Here is a 15362-nt window from a genome sequence, read left to right as displayed (position 1 = left end):
AATTATGGACTGTACTGACCTTTGGGAAGTGAAATGTTCAGTACTGGTAATGGACGTATACAAAAGTGATGGCACTAACCTAGCTTTCAGAACTATTATTTCTTCCTTTGAGCAGAGAGAGGGATAGGTTGGGGAAAATTAAACAGGCAGTGTAGGTCACTCAAGCCCCAGGATGACAATGACCCACTTCTAGCAATTACGAAGGTAGGCCAAATTCCGTGATATAGTACATAATTAAATTTAAAACCTATGCTTAAAAATACACACACACACACATACACACACACACACACACACACACAGAGAGAGAGAGAGAGAGAGAGAGAGAGAGAGAGAGAGAGAGAGAGAGAGAGAGAGAGTGAGAGAGAGAGGGGGGAAGGGGGGGGGGGGGAGGGAGACAGACCTCATGCCTACTAAAAAGAGGAATTTTTTGCATGTAGATTGAACAGGGGTACATTAAAATACAATCCCTTTTGTATCAAGCTTTGAGGTTGTGGTGAACATCAGGATCTCAGCCTGTGCGTCATTCTAATGTAGATGTGTATATTTATAATAATATAGTCTCAAAAAGGTGGGAATTTAAGGAGATGGGACCTGGATAAACTGAAAGAACCAGAGGTTGTACAGAGTTTCAGGGAGAGCATAAGGGAACAATTGACAGAAATGGGGGAAGGAAATACAGTAGAAGAAGAATGGGTAGCTTTGAGAGATGAAATAGTAAAGGCAGCAGAGGGTCAAATAGGTAAAAAAACGAGGGATATTAGAAACCCTAGGGTAACAGAAGAAATATTGAATTTAATTGATGAAAGGAGAAAATATAAAAATGCAGTAAATGAAGCAGGCAAAAAGGAATACAAACGTATCAAAAATGAGGTCAACAGGAAGTGCAAAATGGCTAAGCAGGGATGGCTAGAGGACAAATGTAAGGATGTAGAGGCTTATCTCACTAGGGATAAGAGAGACACTGCCTACATGAAAATTAAAGAGACCTTTGGAGAAAGGAGAACCACTTGCCTGAATATCAAGAGCTCAGATGGAAACCCAGTTCTAAGCAAAGAAGAGAAAGCAGAAAGATGGAAGGAGTATATAGAGGGTCTATACAAGGGCAATGTACTTGAGGACAATATTATGGAAATAGAAGAGGATGTAGATGAAGATGAAATGGGAGATACGATACTGCATGAAGAGTTTGACAGAGCACTGAAAGAACGAAGTCGAAACAAGGCCCCGGGAGTAGACAACATTCCATTAGAACTACTGACAGCCTTGGGAAAGCCAGGCCTAACAAAACTCTACCATCTGGTGAGCAAGATGTATGAGACAAGTGAAATACCCTCAGATTTGAAGAAGAATATAATAATTCCAATCCCAAAGAAAGCAGGTGTTGATAGATGTGAAAATTACTGAACTATCAGTTTAATAAGTCACAGCTGCAAAGCACTAATGCGAATTCTTTACAGATGAATGGAAAAACTGATAGAAGCTGACCTCAGGGAAGATCAGTTTGGATTCCGTAGAAATGTTGGAACATGTGAGGCAATACTGCCCCTATGAGTTACCTTAGAAGAAAGATTAAGGAAAGGCAAACCTACATTTTTAGCATTTCTAGACTTAGAGAAAGCTTTTGACAATCTTGACTGGAATACTCTCTTTCAAATTCTGAAGGTGGCAGGGGTAAAATACAGGAAGCGAAATGCTATTTACAATTTGTACAAAAAGCAGATGGCAATTATAAGAGTTGAGGGGTATGAAAGGGATGCAATGGTTGGGAAGGGAGTGAGACAGGGTTATAGCCTATCTCCGATGTTATTCAATCTTTATATTGAGCAAACAGTAAAGGAAACAAAAGAAAAATTTGGAGTAGGAATTAAAGTCTATGGAGAAGAAATAAAAACTTTGAGGTTCACAGATGACATTGTAATTCTGTCAGAGACAGCAAAGGACCTGGTAGAGCAGTTGAATGGAATGGACAGTGTCATGAAAGGAGGGTATCAGATGAACATCAACAAAAGTAAAACGAGGATAATGGAATGTAGTCGAATTAAGTCGGGTGATGCTGAGGGAATTAGATTAGGAAATGAGACACTTAAAGTAGTAAAGGTGTTTTGCTATTTGTGGAGCAAAATAACTGATGATGGTCGAAGTAGAGAGGATATAAAATGTAGACTGGCAATAGCAAGGAAAGTGTTTCTGAAGAAGAAAAATTTGTTAACATCGAGTATAGATTTAAATGTCAGGAAGTCGTTTCTGAAAGTATTTGTATGGAGTGTAGCCATGTTTGGAAGTGAAAAGTGCACAATAAATAGTTTAGAAAAGAAGAGAATAGAAGCTTTTGAAATGTGGTGCTACAGAAGAATGCTGAAGTTGAGATGGGTAGATCACATAACTAATGAGGAGGTATTGAATAGAATTGGGGAGAAGAGGAGCTTGTGGCACAACTTGACTAGAAGAAGGGATTGGTTGGTAGGACATGTTCTGAGACATTGAGGGATCACCAATTTAGTATTGGAGGGCAGTTTGGAGGGTAAAAATCATAGAGGGAGACCAAGAGATGAATACACTAAGCAGATTCAGAAGGATGTAGCCTGTAGTAAGTACTGGGAGATGAAGAAGCTTGCACAGGATAGAGTAGCATGGAGAGCTGCATCAAACCAGTCTCAGGACTGATGACCACAACAACAACATCAACAATAACAGTCCCTTACACAGATTGATCAGCCAATGAATGTGGAATGAGAATGATGGCATATTTCACATTATCCAAGTCACAATATGTTGATGGAAGGGAAAGGGGATTTGTGCTCAGGTAGACATTTAATCACAATCAGCATAACTTAGTTCCATCAACAATGCACCATTTTCCTGTTGAACTGTTTTCTTTTAGTTACTGCCCTAATTATTTTGTTGCTGTCAGATTTTAGTAATTTAATGTCTTGATATCTCTTTGAAGATTATAATATTTTAATTATAATAATACAACCCTCATTTCCATTGCTTAATATATTTCACTTAATTAATCAATGTAACTATTGTTTCTATATCTAAAAACAATGATGATGTGACTTACCAAACAAAAGCGCTGGCAGGTCGACAGACACACAAATAAACACAAGCATACACACAAGATTCAAGCTTTCGTGGCCAACAGTTGCTTCTTTGGGAGGGAGGAAGGGGGGGGAGGGGGGGATGTGGGTTTTTTGGGGGAGAGGGAGCGGAGGGACTTGCCTTGGGGGGTGGAGGGACTTGCCTTGGGGGGGGGGGGGGGGGGGACACAAGTAGACATTGTGTATGTGCGGTTGGATATGTGTGTGTGTGTGCGAGTGTATACCTATCCCCCTAAGGTAAGTCTTTCCGCTCCCGGGATTGGAATGACTCCTTACCCTCTCCCTTAAAACCCACATCCTTTCATCTTTCCCTCTCCTTCCCTCTTTCCTGACGAAGCAACCGCCGGTTGTGAAAGCTCGAATTTTGTGTGTATGTTTGTGTGTCTATCGACCTGCCAGCGCTTTTGTTTGGTAAGTCACATCATCTTTGTTTTTAGATATATTTTTCCCACGTGGAATGTTTCCCTCTATTATATTGGAAAGTCACATCATCTTTGTTTTTAGAGATATTTTTCCCACGTGGAGTGTTTTCCTCTATTATATTCATAACTATTGTTTCTTGTAGAAACATTTTGCGGTAACTTATAAAACTGTATAATTTCTTTTAAGATTTGTATATTAGTATCTTAAGATTCTGCAAAATCCTAGGTATGTAGTAAATGAAGTATAAATGTGTAAAACACTCAATAATTTCCTCTAAGATTTGTACAGTCATGACATAAGATATGGGAAAATTCTAGGTATAATGTAAAAAATGATATGTGTAAAGACAACATTTCACCAAATAGTGATGGTTATTAACACATTCCACAGAATGCCCTTTGGAATAAGTAAATAAACAAACACACTATATTTTAATTAAAATAAAACCTTGTCTTACATGAGTGGCTGAAGCAGTGGTATGATTCACAGGACATAATGGACTTGTATGTGGAGCATATCTACAAAAGGCTGGCTGTAATGTCTGCATTTTAGAACGGCGGCATGTCGTGGGAGGTGCAGCTGTAACTGAAGAAATCATTCCTGGTTTCAAGTTTTCACGTGCATCCTACGTTCTTAGTCTTTTGAGACCACAAATATATAAGGATCTTCAGCTTGAGGTTTGTATTCAAATACTCAAATATTGTTTACAGTAATAGAGACTGTACTGATATTTGTGCAGACATCCTTGTGCAACATATAAAAAAATGGGAGGGGTGCAGAAGTTGCTATTTTCTTTTATATTCAATATTACATCAATGAGCATAGTAAAGCAATTTGGAGATTCTGAAATGCCACTATGCTCATTTTTTTTTATATTTATTTGTTGACATTCTCCATTTATATCAAAGGCTTTCCTCATTTCATCAAAGACAGGGTCAACTGTGAAAAAAACCAACTTTGCTGCAACCACTGTGCAGCATTGTACATGAGCATGATATCTAGCAAGCTATCTGTCCACACGAGTGTCCACCACTAAGCTGTGGCCAAGGGGCAGTCAGACCAGCCACTTGTGAAGCATGCTGTGCAACAAAGTATTCTTGAGTTTGCTTCACAGCTCAGGACAACTGGAGTCTTCCTACTACCACACTGTCTCCTCATCATGCCTGCCACACCTACCCTGCTATCCTGTCCCCTCCCAATATTATGCTTTTTCTGCACCCCTACTACCCACCCCAGCTGTCACTTCTCACTGCACAGCACCTAGAGATAATAGTGGCTAGATGTGTGTGAGTTGTGCTCAGTTTAATACAAACATTAAATTGCATAATTAAACAAGGTAATGGTAAATGCCGTTTTGGCTAGATAAGGCCAATAAATCCTGCCATCACCTGCCCTAGCATACTGACATCAATTGAATTTTTGAAGATACCTTGGACTGTATATCTTATTGTAACACTCTGCTAAACACACATCAGTGAATGTCAAAATTATAAATATACACTGTGTAGCACAATTAAAGGATTCTTTTTTCAAGATTCTGTAATTGTCTCCCATTGCAGTGCAGTAGTTAGTAATTTGACTCAATTGTGTGTACACCCTTCCTCTGTAATGGTGCAAAAATATGACACCCTATGATTTCACCCTCAGTCTCAGCAATGCTTCAAACAGCACAGTATCTAAACAGGAAAAAAAAAGGCCAGAGCTCAGAAGTTCATGTCAGCTTTAAGGTGAGTTAGTGATGTCACATTGACACCAATTGTCACCACAGTTCTGCTCAAGGCCACTGCAGATGTGTCACATGATGCGAAGGTTGTCACACCCCCTCTTACCACATTTCACAACTTCTCACAATGCCTGTGTGGTGGAGGTCATAACCATGATGCCCAATTTTTAAATCTCACAGTTTTCTTGTGGGTGGCCATGGAAAACATTTCAGACATGCCATCACTCAGAATCAATGTGAAAAGACCTGAGAGGATGGCATAAAGGATGCCAGTGAAACCACCCATTACCTTGGGGGTGTTGATTCCTACACATTTTGCGGTTGAAAACAACAACAAACAGTTTGATAGGCAATAAGATGATGTTCTTGACAGTCTTTGACATTGCTGATAACCCACAGGGTGATTCAACTCACCTCTTAGGACATTGTGGAGCCGCAATCCCATTGAACATGATCCGACCCTTTTGAAGTGTAGCATGACCACAGTTTTTGCTCTGTTATACAGGATGGAACCATCAGGGATCTTCTGATACCATTTGATGAAATTTGAATGTGACCTGAAGCGACAAGGATGTTTCTGCTGTCATATGCCCTCTTGTGGTGTGATCATGGGAGTGGCAGGCAGGGGATGGGGGGGGGGGGGGGTGTAGCAGGCAGGTACAACATTGAGACATAGTGAATAAAACAACTAAGTTCCTATTATCTGGCTAGCAGCTTTTCATGTGATGGCCCCTACTTTCTGAGAAAATCAATGAAGTTTTGTATGTTAGACTTGTTTCAGCAAAGTGAGCATAGCTTAGCATCTAAAGTTCTCGACTGCCACACTGGCAGCACAGGTTTAAATCCTACCTTTGTATGGTTTTTTTCCTTCAAATTCATTATATAGAATATCATTAAGTAGTAGTTGTCATGCAAAATTATTCAAACATAGTCATTTTTGCCATACATCTCAGTCATTACAGCAAACTTTCTTCAAATGTGTGTTCTGTTTGTTACTGGATAGATTACAGAATTATTATTACTCACAATCACTTGTTGTTCTAGAACAGAATTGTGGATAATATTTGTTGTAGTAACTGAAACACGAGTTAGTAAAGCACCACACATTTACTGAAAGCTACTGCTTTCCAGGCACATGGATTTCTCAGAAGAGATAGTGGAAAATACAGTTTGGTTTAACTCAAAATGGATACTATTTTTTTGACTAGCTTTGGTGTGACCCATGCATATTTTATCATCCCTGGGAAAGTTGATGTGCTAAATTGATGCAAAATTAAAGAATCTATTTTTATGGAATCTTCACTCAAAGTGATGAAGTTGAGAAAAAAAGTACACAGACAGTATTTGCATCCATACTTCCAGCATGGTATCCACAAACCTTAGCTGTTGTATTATATGCTTGATTTGTCAAAAAATTGGTAATGTTATAAGTGTAGAAGGTACACATAAAACTTCAGTGTTGATTTTCTCGGAAACCATGAGCTGTCACATGAAAATCTGAAAGCTGGGTTCTCTGGACAGGACCTTCTACAACATACCTAAGATTCATCAAAATCCATGATTAAGAGCCTGATAATCCCACTGTAAAACTCCCAGTTCAGCAACACCCTCTGTGCCACCCACACACTTTTGTTGGGCTCTTTAAAATTTTCCTATGCAAAAACAACCATTCATCAATTCCTAGGTTCTGGCATGACAGGCATCCCTTTATACACATTTTAGATTTTACATGCAGGTAGCAAGTGCTAGTTCAGTGATGTAGTGCAACTCTGCTGAAGTGTGTCGAAACAGTTGCCTGTCGCACCTGTACCCAGGAATCAGTGAATGGATATATCTCTACAGTGATATTTTTAAAGTGCCTGACAAAGCTTCATGGGTGACACTGAGGGTGTTGCCCAATTGGGTGTTTTAGAGGGATTTTTTGCCATCTTATTCATGTACATGTCAATGTTGGAAGCCCACATGAAACACCCTTTGCTGCTTCAGACTAGGGTGTTGGTAAAAAATCGATATATCACTATTTTTTTCAAAAAATACTGATATATATTGGAGATATTTTTCACTGATACATCAATATCGAAATGGTAGTATTGAGTGCCAATATTTTCATTATATATTGTATTTTTTTCTCAATTTTTGATAAATATTTGAAGTTGTTCTTTTAAAATTGTAGTGGAACATAATTTTAGTTTCACTGTGTGAAGGAGTCTTACTACTTTTTGAGCTTTCATCACATCCAGTCTTTCTCTTGGACTGTGTGAAGCAAATATAGATGGTACAAAGAAGAAATCTGATTGCCCTGAGGGGTGGTGGTGTGAATGGAGTAACAAGATAGCCGATATGAAGAAATAGCACATCAGTTGCATTAAAAAACAATTTCTAATGCAACTAGTGTGGTACTTCTTCACATCGGCATTCTTCAAAAACAGGTGTTGGAAATGATGAACAAAAATCTGAAAGCAAGACTGGTCTTTGCTGCGGTCAGACACATGTGAGAGGAAATGCTGATGTAATCGACACTCAGCACTACCAACAAAAACTGTAACTTTTATCTCCACCATGTAATTTGGACACTACAACCGTTAGGTCTCTGGCATTTGAAGAAGTGAAAAAACAGGGAAGTTGATATGAAGTGTTCCAGACAAATCTGATATGTGATGAAACCGAACAATGAACCATCACACATCTATTATTGTGCCACTTCCCTATAGTTACCATTGTCAGCAAAGTTGTTGTCACCAGGCATGAACGTGCATCCGTTTTCTTTCAATGCTTGCTCTAAGGGGGATAAGCAGGCTGCCGGCTTGTTGATGTACAGAATATCTAATAATAAATCAGTACTTAAATATATAGCTCTAAATATGGCAGTATATTAATTTTTTTTTTCCGCTGGTATGTTAATCTTTTTGCTGTCAATACACTGATAAATTTTTTATATCTCAAGGGCCAATAATGATTTTTTTTAACCACTGATTTATTATACTCCTGATATCTTTAAAAATATTGACAGTCCTTCTTCAGGCCACATTCAGATTTCATTGAACATTTTGAAAAGTTCCTCATGGTTCCACCCTGTATACCATATCAGAAACCATGGTTGCTCTACACTCAAAAGGGTCAGATCACCTTCATTGGGAATTGCAACCACCTCAGAGAGGGGTTGAATCATTCACCATTTATACTCTGCTTTCTGCAGCAAAATGTACCTAGGCATAATTCAGCAATTTTTAAAATACATATTATCCAGAAATTTCTGATGCTCTGTGGCGATAAGTATATCAGGGTCCAGATTTCTAATTAGAACTTCAAAGCTATGTATTTTCTTCCTAACTCATCTGCTTTTCAATGCAAGATAGATATAGTTGTCCCTTGTGAGCAATGGCCTTTATGGGGTACATATGACTTACGCAGAGTGGGACTGTCTCATTCAAAATGGCTCGAGTGTGTTGGTGCCCTAAAACAAACCATTGTTGTCCATTAAAGAAATCACTTGTATGACATGACTTTGCCTGCATTCTTGTCCTTGAGTGAATGATATTTGTGGTAGTATATTGCCTGTTTTGTTTCTTGTACAGTCTGTATATAACACAGAGATACAGAATTTAATTAGCATGTGATACAATGTAGGAAGATTATGAGTACACAATGAATGGATATAATTGATAACTGGTTTAGTAACAAACAATTTTTATGTTTAGAATCATGGGCTGAAAGTGTATGAGCGCAATCCAAACTTGTACACACCACTGAGACCAGATTTCTGGAAATCAAACAGTCCTCGATCTCTCACACTTGGTCAAGATGACAGCTATAATAAAGAACAAATTGCTAAATTTTCACATCTTGATGCAGAGGTAAGTTAATTATTGCCTTCACTTATGTGCACATCGCTACACAAGTGTTATTTCCTTGTTGTTATTTACATACTGGAATAACTACCAAATAAACTCACAACTCAAAATATCACATTACAAAGTAATGTAACCCTATATAGATATGAAGAATTAATTGTATGCACCACACATCACAGAATGACAGTTGTGACAGGGGAGGTACAAGTGTGCTCCCCTCCCCTCCCATCACACATATAGACATATACACACTGATTGTATTTTTAAACATCTAGCAGAGTAAGATGATGCAGTTGTTAAGACACTAATTTCAGAAGATCTGTGGTAGTTTCAAATTCCCATTTACACATCCAGATGTAGCTTTCCCATGGTTTCTCTAAACTACTTATGACAAAGTTTGCAACCATTCCTCTGAACAAGACATAACAAGTTTCCTTCCTCAAGTGTCCACAGTCTGAGCTCGCACTTCACATTCAACAAATTCATTGTTGACAGAACCTCACATTCCATCCTTCTGTATTTTGATGTGGATGAGAAAAAGAGATAGCAAGAAGACCTGAAAATGTGTTAACAGAGAATGAAATACAATCCAGAACTATTGGCCAAAAAGACATCATCAAATAGATTATACACACACAAGAGATTCTGCAGTTCAGAAAATCAGTCACCCAACAACATCTTGTTATTAAACTATTTCTTCTGATACTATTGTTACTATGATTAATAATTCTTCTCATTTTAGTGCCATAGTAGTGCATTTCTTTCCTTCCAAATGACCTTTCTCTCATATTTCTAGTTAAACAAATACTGAATTTTTCAGAAACACCAGTTGCAGATCTTTGACCAAAATTGTCTAAAACTTTGCTGCTAGATGTATTGATGAAAATCTAATAACCATCACTATTGGGTTGGGAAACACACAAGTTGATGGTATTAGCTGTTTACATCCCACCAGCGGGAAATCTCTTAAGCTTCTTAAAACAGTTGGAGACATTTTTGTAGACTTGAATGGAGAATTGTTGTGGAAAATTAAACATTGATTTTTTGTCAGATAGAAGTGGTTTCCAATGTTATTAAGTTTGTACACTGAACAAGCTGTGAAAGAAACTAAGGATAAATTTAGCAGTGCAATTAAAGTTCAAGGAGAAGAAATGAAAACTTTGATATTTTCGTATGACATTGTAATTCTGTCAGTGGTGGCAAAGGACTTTGAAGAGCAGTGGATGGACTGGATGGTGTCTTGAAAAGAGATTATTAGATGAATATCAATAAATAAAACAACAATAATGATTTATTTATTTCTTTTGTCATCCATTGTCCAGTTTACATTTTATCAATATCATCAGTGGTTGATACACTGTTTCTTATAAAACACATAGCTAATGGACTGTAGATTAATTAAATCAAGCAATGCTAAGGAAATTAGGTTACAAAATGATACAATAAAAGTAGTAGATGAGTTTTTCCATTCAGGCAGCAAAATAACAGATGATGGCCAAAGTAGCGAGAATATAAAATGTGGATTGACAATAGCAAGAAAATAATTTCTGAAAAAGAGTGATTTGTTAATAACTAATACAAATTTAAGTGATAGGAAGTCTTTTTTGAAGGTCTTTGTCTGGAGTGTAGCATTGTATGGAAGTGAAATGCGGACAATAATCCACCACTTAAGACAAGAAGAGATCAGAAGCTTTTGAGATGTGGTGCTACAGATAACGTGGAAGGTTAGATGGGTAGATCAAATTTGGAAAAAAGTTATGACATGGCTTGACTAAAAGAAAGGAATCAGTTGATAGATCATAGACTAAGGCACTATGAAATAGTCCATTTGGTAATGGAGTGAAGTGTGTGGGGTGAGGGCTAAAAATTGCAGGGGGAGACCTAGAGATGAATACAGCAAGCAGACTGAAATGGTGTGGGTTGCAATAGTTTTGTAGAGATGAAGAGATTTGCACTGAATAGAGTAGTGTAGGAAGCTGCATCAAACCAGTCTTTGAATTGAAAACCACAAAAACAGTACTAATCAAGGACCACTTCTGTTATCAGCCACCTTGTGTGTCACCTGGTTATTCTCTCTGGTTTTGCCTTGGATTTGCCCTCTCCGCTGCTCCCCCAAGTTCAATGCATCTGGTAGTAAACAACCAAATACAGATGCATTATATTTACTTTTGGCAAACACCGCTTGCACCAGTAATACACACTAGTTTCAAAAAATGAACCCCTAAGATGATTACAAAATTCGTTGGGTCACTCAAACGCAGTATTTCTGCTGGGTATGCCAGTGTTTCCAGCATAGTATTGCAATGTTGTGAGGGCTGCCTTTAAGCTCTCTTTGTACTGAGATGAATTTCCTGAGAGCCTGAAATATTATGTAGCCATCTATAAAACTGGATTGAGGAAAAAAAGTCTAATTAGTTTTTAAGGGAGTGGTCTATGACTGAATACTGACTCATTATTCTGAGCAGTACTTCTCAACTGCCTCCCAGATTGGCTTTTGTAAAGTATTCTTCACAAAGAATGCTATACAAGGTGTCACAAATGAAGTCCTGGCAGAGATAAATAAGAGAAATTAATCTGTTGGTATTTTCTGTGACCTTCTCAAAAACTTAGATTGTGTGCCACCTCTTCTGCTTGCCAGCAATGAATATCCACTGTGTTTCAGAAATAATAGAAGTACATACCACTGTACATGTATTAGAAATGAACAGAAAATGTTCCTGAAGATAAAAAAGTAACAAAATCAAATGATGGAAACTGCAAGTAGGAATATCAACAATGTAGTAAAAGATAGATTGCTACTTCCTGTAAAGATGACACATTAAGTTGCAGATAGGTACAGTTAAAGATACTTACACATAAGCTTCAGGCCACAGCTTTCATCAGAAATTGAAAAATACGCACCATGCATTCACACAAGCAAGCACACCTCACATACGCATTACTGCCAACTCTGGTAACTTGGGCCAAACCAAAAAGCTCAAGCTGCTGGGCATTCTTGCCTGAGCTGCTGGAGTTGGCAGTTATGTGTGTGTGTGTGTGTGTGTGTGTGTGTCAGGTGTGCTTGCTTGTCTGAATGAATGGTGTGTGTGTTTCTCTTTTCTGTCAAAGGCTGGGGGTGAAAGCTTGTGTGTGAGTGTCTCTTAATATTTACTTGTCTGAAACTTACCATATAATCTTTATGATAAGTAGCAATCTGTCTTTTCCTACATTACTAAAAGCTAACAAAAGATCAGAAGTTGCTTTGAAAATTTTTCCCACCTAGTTTGTGATTTCTCTTGCAGTACATTCCTGAGGATCATTCCTCATTGAAGGAACTAAAAGACATGAAGTTTGAATGAATGAAAATAATTTTTGAACTTCATCATTGTCCACTAAAATGAAGCTACTTGAATGGTCTCAATTTAAAATAAATGTGGCTATTGTTATATTGTTATTGTTAAAGTGATTGTCAATGTTTCAGATTTATGCAGAGTATGAGCAGCATTTAATGAAGATTGTGAAGATTGTGGAGCCATTCTTGGACACATCTCCAACAGATATTGGGAAAATATTTAGTGAAGACACATATATAAAAAAAGTTCTGCATGTCCTGTCAACGCCAGAGTTAAAAATTGCTGGTAACTTAATACATGATTTCAAAAATGAGTAGTTTATATTTCTTTAGACTGCAGTTGGAAATTATTCTGGGTGTTCTGTAATCTCAGAGTAGCCTCCTAATGCTTTCATTGAATATAGAAGTGTGTGCACTTCAATTGGATGTTAACGCAATTTTCTGTACTGTTACATGTTTCTGTACATTACTCAGCAATCACCTGTAACTGGATGGTTTCTTCCCCTCATTTTCTTATACCTCATAGAGTTATGATAGTATGTTATTAAAACATAAATTTTCTTCAGTATCTAGCCTTGGCACAAACTTGAAAAAGAAACACTTTATGAAGTTCCTAATTATAATTGTCTGTTCCTTTATCTCTGGTAGCAGAATATTGTCATTAGAATCACAAAATGTACTTAATAACTTCTTTTATACAGGATGAACATTACTAAAACTGAAAAACTGTAGGAATGGGTTCCTGAATGGAAGTTGAGCAAAAAAGATCCTGTGAACATGACTGCAGAAATGGATGGTGTGCGTGCAACAACAAATTGTCCTTTAACACGGTACTGAGCTGCATCACATCCACATCACAACAGATGTTCAAAGTAGCTTCCATGGGATAGAGTGCATATGTTCACACATCACAACATGGATTTTTGCACTTTGGCTTATGCTGTATTGATGGTGCACTTGCCTAGAGCTTGTCCTATAGTTCGTCTCAATACCCTGTAGACCCCAGTCCTCCAATCTGGTGTACACACTGTCCGATGCCTCCCTGAATGTTCATCTGTCTGAAAGGACTCATGATCACACAAATGCCCAAAAAGGGCCTGAAATGTTGTGTGATGTGGTTGGCATCTATGAGAGTACTAGTTTTGGTATAGCTATTCTGCCTTTCGACCATTTCCGTCTGCTTGGCCATACATGAACACCATCTTTGCTTGTTCGTGACATGAGTATCAGACCATTCTGCTCCTTACACTGTGTCAATCACACAGCCTGCAACACACAAGGAACTCACATAATGTCGGCAGAGGAACTTTCATTTGTCAGCGCCATCTTCCATGGCAACAATGCATTTCTGGACACATGTCCATTAAACCTTTTTTCCTCAATTTCCAGTAAGGAAACCATCCCTGCAGTTTGTCAATTTCACTAATGTTCATCCTTTATATGTCTCATCTTCTTCAACACTCCATATAAGGTCATGGGAGCATTTCCCTTCTAGAGCTAAATATTAATGTTCTGAACAAAAATAATCATATTTATACCTGTATTTCATTGGATGTTTAACATGCTTCTGCATGTTAGTCATTTGATTGTACCCATTAACCATGAAGATTCCAGACAGCTACAAACAAAATACAAGCTATTAATGACAAAAAGGCAGCTTTGTCACACAGGGTAAAAGACAAAATGCATTTGGACTTTTTTTTTTTTAAATGATAAAGACATTTACTCTTACCATTTCAGGAACGCGCCTCTGTACAAATTCACCCAAGATAAAACAAGATTCTAAATATTCCATTATTGATAAAGTTGATTTGGTGGATGTGAAGATGCCCCCCAAGAGCTAAATATTACAGAAGTTACGAGGGGAGTTTGAAAAGTCCGTGCGAAGTCCAAGAGATTGCACCATAGGCGTGTATTGAGGTTATGTTTAGTTAGTAGCATCTTTGGAAAGAACACAACTATAAGTTTCAGCCATATTGGTCTATTTCTTTGTGTTTGGCATTCATATGAATCAAGGAAGTCGAGTGATTGCCAAAAAAGGACATAAAAGAATTTTGTATGGTGATTAAACATTACTTTATGAAAGGCAAAACACCTCAGCACATTAAAGAGAATCTTGATAAACATTACAGTGACTCTGCACCTTCGATTAGAACAGTTTATAAGTGGTATCAAAATGTCCAGAGTGGCCATATGGGTACAAATGATGCTGTACGTTCTGGATGCCCTGTGGAGGTTATGACTCCAGAAATCATTGATAAAATCCATGATATGGTGATGAATGACAGAAGAGTTAAGGTGCATGAGATTGCTAGTGCTGTGGGCATCTTGAATCAATGGGTACATAATATTTTGAATAAACATTTGGACATGAGAATGCTATCCGCAAGATGGGTTCCGCAATTGCTCACGTTTGACCAAAAATGGAATCATGTGAACTGTTGCAAGGGTGGTTTGCAGCTGTTCAGGAAGAATCTTCAGGAATTTAAGTGTCATTTCGTCACTGTGGATGAAACATGGATACGTTACTATACTCCTGAGACCAAAGAAAAATCTAAACTATGGGTTACTAAGGGAGAATCTGCACCAAAAAAGGTGAAGACCATTCCTTTGGCCGGAAACGTTATGGTGACTGTCTTTTGGGATTTGCAAGGGATTATCCTCATTGACTATCTCGAAAAGGGTAAAACTATTACAGATGCGTATTATTCATTGTTATTGGACCGTTTGAAGACCAAGCTGAAAGAAAAAAGACCACAAAAAAGTCATTTTCCATCACGACAATGCACCAGCACACACCTCCACAGTAGTGGCCACAAAATCAATGGAAATAGGATTCCAACTCATTTCACTTTCACATCCCCCCTGTTCTCCAGAAATGGCTCCCTCGGACTACTATTTGTTCCCCAATTTGAGGAAATGGCTGGCGG

At 37.9% G+C, this 15362-nt stretch overlaps 1 protein-coding gene across 1 annotated transcript in view; it reads left to right on the top strand.

Moving 5' to 3' along the window:
- The window catches only part of LOC126356230 (pyridine nucleotide-disulfide oxidoreductase domain-containing protein 2-like), a 149610-nt gene that overhangs the window by 3645 nt on the left and 130603 nt on the right, over positions 1 to 15362 (top strand). The window contains exons 2-4 of the mRNA XM_050007050.1: positions 4017 to 4204; positions 8949 to 9104; positions 12562 to 12718. Of these exons, the coding sequence (XP_049863007.1) occupies positions 4017 to 4204; positions 8949 to 9104; positions 12562 to 12718 (501 nt within the window). The remainder of the gene's footprint in view (positions 1 to 4016; positions 4205 to 8948; positions 9105 to 12561; positions 12719 to 15362) is intronic.

The sequence above is a fragment of the Schistocerca gregaria genome, chromosome 3 (assembly GCF_023897955.1).
Source record: "Schistocerca gregaria isolate iqSchGreg1 chromosome 3, iqSchGreg1.2, whole genome shotgun sequence".
NCBI lineage: Eukaryota > Metazoa > Arthropoda > Insecta > Orthoptera > Acrididae > Schistocerca > Schistocerca gregaria.
Note: the sequence above shows the minus strand (reverse complement) of the source record. Positions and strands in the feature narration are given on the sequence as shown.